The 6,000-nt window shown below is 54.7% G+C and overlaps 1 protein-coding gene across 6 annotated transcripts in view; it reads right to left on the reverse strand.

The window, feature by feature from the left end:
- Positions 1–5,088, reverse strand: part of JARID2 (jumonji and AT-rich interaction domain containing 2) — a 231,036-nt gene extending 225,948 nt beyond the window's left edge. Inside the window, exons 1-2 of one of the 6 annotated variants that reach the window (XM_059880679.1) lie at positions 4,864–5,088; positions 3,320–3,523 (exon numbers count right to left, since the gene is read on the reverse strand). In XM_059880679.1, coding sequence (XP_059736662.1) covers positions 3,320–3,364 — 45 coding nt within the window. In that variant the 5' untranslated portion in view covers positions 3,365–3,523; positions 4,864–5,088. Of the gene's footprint in view, positions 1–1,018; positions 1,482–3,319; positions 3,923–4,244; positions 4,466–4,863 lie in introns of those variants that run through there. The other 5 variants (XM_002697579.7, XM_059880678.1, XM_059880677.1 and 2 more) reach the window with 5 other exon arrangements.
- Positions 5,089–6,000: the final 912 nt, after the last annotated feature.

A 6,000-nucleotide genomic window follows, 5' to 3' on the forward strand; every position in this document is an offset into this window, starting at 1 on the left:
GTCTAGGTATCTTATCTGTTACACTCGACAGCAATAATCAACCAGTGGAGTGACGGGAATGGCATAAGATACCCATAGAGCAAAACATGTAACTTTTTATTGTCCAAGTGGATTGGGGCTTTGAAAGGCAAACGTTTTCAGTTATTTAAGGTACCGTAGTGGGACTCGTGCCCAGCAATTAAGACAGGATTACACTACAATTTATGAGTTTTTCAAAGATGTCATTTAATATGAAATATAATAATCATTTTCCCCAAAGCCTGCCATCCACAAACTCTGTTTTGCTAAAGCAATAAGCTAAATGGCAACGCGGCAGGCAGCTAAGGCTTTTGAGATCAACTGCAGGAAATGCGCTGCCTTCCACCAGCTCAAGTAATGATTTCATCTTACATAGAAACAGCATAGTTTTACATCTTCCACGCACATCATCTCACGCACGCGATCTCAGATAAAATGAAAAGGCAAAAGCATGTATTACTTTTTCTATTTTACATATGAGTAAATAAACCTAGATTTCCCGCCCCTCGGACTCTCGTTCTGAAGAACTGAGCCCAAGACACCTTAGACTTGCAGTCCAAGCACACCTACCGATGACTGGTCTTCCGTCTGCCCCAACCCCTAACCTACTCCATAGGCCTAGAGCTGGCATAACGAAGTGCCGCTCTGGTGTTTCAAGGCTTCCAGAAAAACCAACAGCTGATGCTGTGCAGCATCACCCCGCCACATCCTGTCGTGACATCCCCAACACGACTTAAAGTGACAAGGTGGCCAAACCCATCACGCGATTCTCCTGCAAAACCAAGCTGCCCCACTGAAGTTTCCCTGCTTTGCAAAAGCACTGACGAGAAAGCACGACCACCACCGCAATAATGCCACAGCCGTCAGCAGACCTGGAAACAGAGGAAGCGAAAACGTTTCCGCAGACAGGAGGCGTCTCCGCCCTGCTGCCCACCTCCGAAACGGAACCAGAGCAGGGTCGGGGGCGCTCGCAAGGGGACCAGAGGCTCCCAGCGCTCACCTGGAGGGCAGTGCGGCGCTTCGGGGCGGAAGGCCGAGGCCGATCGCATCCTCCTCCTCCCTAAGCGCGGCAGCCCCCGCCTCCGCACCGCTCCCTCCGCCCCCGCAGCCCCGCCGCGCTGGAAACCTCCCGCCCGACTTTTGACGTCACGGAGGAGGAGAAGGTTCCACCCCGGCCCGTCCCTTTGTGACGTCACAATGACAACAGAACCCGGCCGGAGCGTCCGGGAACCCGGAGCCGCTGGGGGGCGGAGGGAGGGGGAGGCGGCCGGCGCGAGGCAGGGGAGGAACCGGGGGGCGGGGAGGGGGCGCGCTGACGTCTAGCCGGCTTAACCTGTTGCTCCCGGGCCCGCACTGGAGCCGGCGGGCCAGGCCGCGGGGAGCCGGCTGCGCCGCCGCCGCCATGCTCTGCCGTGCGCGCGCTGGGGGGCGCCCGCCGCAGCCGCGCGCTGCCCGCCCCCTCCCCACCACGCCCCCGCCCCGCACCGCCCCCTCCCCAGGCGGACCGGCCGCACCGCCCCCACGCCCCACCCACCCACCCGCTCGCCCGCCCGCCGGCCCGCGCCGCCCGCCCCGAGCCCGCAGCCCGCCCCCTACAGGCCGCGCGCGGCCTCCCAGACCCGGCCCAGCCCGCCGCGACCCCCGCGCGCCGCCCTCCCCCCTGCGCCGCACCGGCTCGAGCACGTCGGGAACACGGGCTCCGCTCCCCGAACGTTAACTCGTGCTCTGCCTCCTGCGGCCGCCGCCAGACACCGGCAGGCGGCCGGACGCCCGGAGTCGACACAATCCGCTGACCACCGGGAACAAAAAATCCCACCCCGCGCCGCTCCCCAACTTAGCGATGGCGGGGGGGGGGGGCGGGTGGCGGGGGTGGCTCTGGTCCAAGTTCTACCCCCTTTTTGCTTTGTGGCTGCACCCGGATCGGACGTGCCCCGGGAAGGCGTCCACGCTCGCAGGCAAGCTTGTCTCCCTGCAGTTTCTACAGCCCGAGTTTAAACTAGTCCTTTGCATTCTCCTCAGCCCTCTGCAATGCGGATGTATTTTAATTCTTAAATTCTTTAGGGAGCAGCGTTTTAAGTTGGGCTTGATTATTTAACCTTGCATTTCTTTCATAGTTGAAGTTTACGTGTCTAGGTTGGATCAGCCCTCAAGAAGAGGTATTCAGCTTTTCCATTAAATCTATTTTTTACAAAACCAGTGCCCCGAAGGTCATCTCCCATTACACACATCACACTGCTCAAAAAGGGAAAATATTAACACCAATTTGTCCACCCGAGTTAAATCAAACTTTCTTATAACATTGCATTATTCCTAACGTGTGTTCATTCGGCCTTTTCTTTTTTTTAATGGGTTCTTTGATTTAAAGCATGCAGCTAATCACCGATCACTCGAGTGCATATTTGGTTAATCCTCGGTCCCCCCTCTCCTCTCCCTCCCCCCAAACTTAAAAAAAAAAAAAAAGCCACCACACACAAAACAAAAACACTCCCCATGCCAATCAAAACGTAGCTGTACTATGCACAAAACATATTTAACTATTCCAAACCATTTAAATCTCGGAATAATCACCAAATTTCAGAAGCCCAGTTAACTGGGAGAAATTAATTGTAGTCACTTACATTTACATTCACATGCCTACTTAAAAACGTTAACTATATTCTATGTCTTTTTCCCCTAAAACTGGAAACCATGAATTTTTAAACAAAACCAGTCCCATTATTAAAGTCAATCCCAACAAATGCATTCCCTGTAACATGATTCCCAACTGGTTTATGTCGCGAACCAAATAAGCCAAAACGACCACATACATTAAATTTGATGTGCCAGTGCAAGGAACAAGATCGCCATAATCGGACCCTCGATTGCAACTTAAAGGGCTCCCAACACAAACGCGTTACACGATTTCCCAAATAACATTAATAATAATAACACAGACTCATTTGCATGCAAAGTGCAATATGGGGACAAATCCGCCCGAGAATGCAGTTTAGTTATATTACCGCAGCCCCCACCTCCCCGACTAGGCTCCACCAAAATCCCCTGCCTTTCATCTAAAACTAGATTATGGTTGTGTCATTCGAGGTCAATTTATTCACTGGAGGTATCGCTACACCAATCTGTTTTTTCATCCAAACTAGGCAGACACGACTTTGCCTGAAAAGCCTTCTTTCAGAAAAGAAAGAAACAGCCTTATCGGACGCTGTGTTTCAAACCCTTCAGCTGCAGAATTATCTATAAACTTGACATTCACAGCCATTGCTTAAAACTACAAGTCAAAGGATGTGTTGTTAGGAGCACTTACGTATTTCTTCTGGATGATATTCCTCTTGGGTCTTTCCTTGCTCATTCTGAGATCCAAATGCTGATTGCAAAAGGGGACAATTGCTTCATGAATTTAAAGCCGTCAGAAATTTGCAAAAAAATATCCTGGTGGTTTTTATTGTTGTTGGTGGTGGCTGATCTTGTAATCCGACTTTTCTTCCTCTTTCCCCAAAGCCCGATTCGCCTTGAAATAAATCCGAAATTGGGAAGGGAAAAAAAAAAAAAAGCCAAAGACGAAGCAAACAAAAAAAAAATTCACTTTAGTAAAACACTCATAATGGAAAATTTCCCCCGAAACACACACACACAAAAAAAACCGACGCCCTTCACTCCCCCCCCTTTTTCCTCCAAAAACTACATCAGCGAAACGTGAAGGTCCTTAGTGTCTGAGCTGTAGTTACATCTTGGAAAAGAAAAGGGAAAGATAAATAAAAAATGTTGGAAGTCACGTTTGTGCTGCAGCAGCAGTGCGAGCAGAAGAGTCAACTCCAGCGGCGGCGGCGGCGGCGGCGGCAGCACCACAGCGAGGGCTCGCCGAGTCTCTTTTTTCCAAGCCCCCTAACCAATGAGATAGAGGCTATCCAGCCCAACTTTAAATGGACTCTGCTTTTATACAAGTTAGGGCTCCTCGGGTAATTCCCCGCCGGACGCCAGCCGAAAACTCCCACAGCTGGGCCACCAGGAGCCCGCCTACTCCGGTGCCGACCGCCCCTGGCCCAGCCCAGAGGACCCTCACGGCCCCGTCGACGAGACACCCGAGAGGCCTCGACAAACCCTTCCCGGGCTACCCCGCAGGCATCGCTCCCACGCCGAGCCTAAGACTGGAATTGAGAGAGGCTCCCTAGCTCAATGCATGGCACGCTCGGTCGCTCCACCTCACCCCCTTTCCCCAGCTTGCCGCTCACCCCTCGGCCGCCACAACGCTAGCCCCCGCCACGCCTCGTGTCTACCTGCAGCCGGGCTACTGGGTGCCAGTGCCCCAGGACGCCTGGCCCCGGGGAGAGCCGCCTATTCCCGGGGCACCTTAGAATGGTCCCCTTGATCTTCTGGAAGTTGTAGTCCCCCGACTACAAAATGGCTATGGCCATGGGCGCTGGGAACTACAATTCCCAGCCTGCCCCGCAAGCCTGTCACTCAACTCCCCTCCCCTCCTCCCCGCCCCCGCCCCCCTGCCGGCCCTGCCAACAAACGCTTGGACGTGTCCCGCGTGTGACACTGAGCGAGGCTGGCTCGGGATTGGCCCGCAGAGCGTGTGGTCCGCGAGCGAGGAACTCCCCACGCCGGCCCGCCCCCGCCCCCCGGCCGCGGTCCCCCTCCCCCCGCGGCGGCCGGCCCCCTCCCCGCGCGCCCCGCCCCCACCCGCGGCGCGAACCGCCTGTGGAATCGAGGAATCGCGCGCGCGCCGCGCCGAGCGGCGGGGGAGGGACGCGCCGCGTCCCGGGGGAAGGCCTCGGAGCGTGGCGGCGCGGGGGGCGGTGTCGGCTAGGGGTTGGAGCCCGTCCTGAGGAAAACTGGGCCACGCACCAAGAGGAATCCTCGGTGCGAACTAGTTGATCGGCGGCGCCTGCTGCCTCGGCGGCACAGCCGGTGTCACCTCAGGACACCGCCTCGCCTCTCCACACGGAGCGTGCTGCGGTCGGGCTCGGGGGAGCCCGAGGTCACCTCGCGGAAAGGCCACCTCCCGGCGCGGCACGCGGCCTGGCGGGCGAGGACGGCGTCGGGGGTGGGGGGACCCCAAAAGGGAAGCCCCGGCCGCCGCCTCCAAAAAAAAAAAAATCACCGTCTTTTAAGAGATCGCGCTGGATCTTGGCTGGTCCCGACGTCTCTTGAGTCTGGAGTGCCTGTTAGCGAGGCTACAACGTTGAGGGGAAACGAGTGGAATATGGAGTCCGAGCCACACAGACCCGCACACCGCAAGGAAGCGTCTGGAACGCCGAGTGCCGGGAATACCACCCGCGGTAGCCACGCGAGAACCCGCATTCTACCTGCCTCTGCCCCCTGTTGTGCTCATTTAATCGTTGATCTAAATGAAGGAGGCGGTCCCGGTGTATCTCTTCGGCCTTAGCCTTATTAGCTACTTCAAGTCTCTCTTAGCCAGTCTGCATTGTTAATTTCCTTATTCGCACCGTAAATGTAGAGCAGTGATGTTTTAAAGGATCTCCTCTCGGGCAGTTCTTTTAAGAAACGAGAAGTGGAATTAAGTACGCCTTCATAAATTCATTCCTATACATTCAATTCTCCTTCCCATCCCCTAGATTCTCCTTATGTCGGAAGTATCATAATCGTTAGGTTTTATGTACAGCAGTGTTTGAAGTGTTTGAGGACTGTCTAGAAAGGTCTCAGAAACTGGAGGTGAGAGACCTGTCATACCACCCAGGGCCCTTTCCTAAAAGGCACGGGATGGCCTCTCTGAAGCTGGTCCATCTCCTCATCAACAAATTAGTGATCATCACATCTTATGGAGTAGATTATGTAATAATGTTAGCCCAGCTAAGAAACAGACACGTTATTAAAAGATTTCCGTAAATCAAATAAAGTTTTGCCTTTGCTGCGCAGCATGGTATGCCGGATCTTAGTTCCCTGATCAGGGATGGAACCCGTGGCCCTGAAGTGGAATCAGAGTCCTAACGGTTGGGCCGCAGGGGAATTCTCAATAAAGTG

This window comes from Bos taurus, chromosome 23 (genome assembly GCF_002263795.3).
Source record: "Bos taurus isolate L1 Dominette 01449 registration number 42190680 breed Hereford chromosome 23, ARS-UCD2.0, whole genome shotgun sequence".
Taxonomy (NCBI): domain Eukaryota; kingdom Metazoa; phylum Chordata; class Mammalia; order Artiodactyla; family Bovidae; genus Bos; species Bos taurus.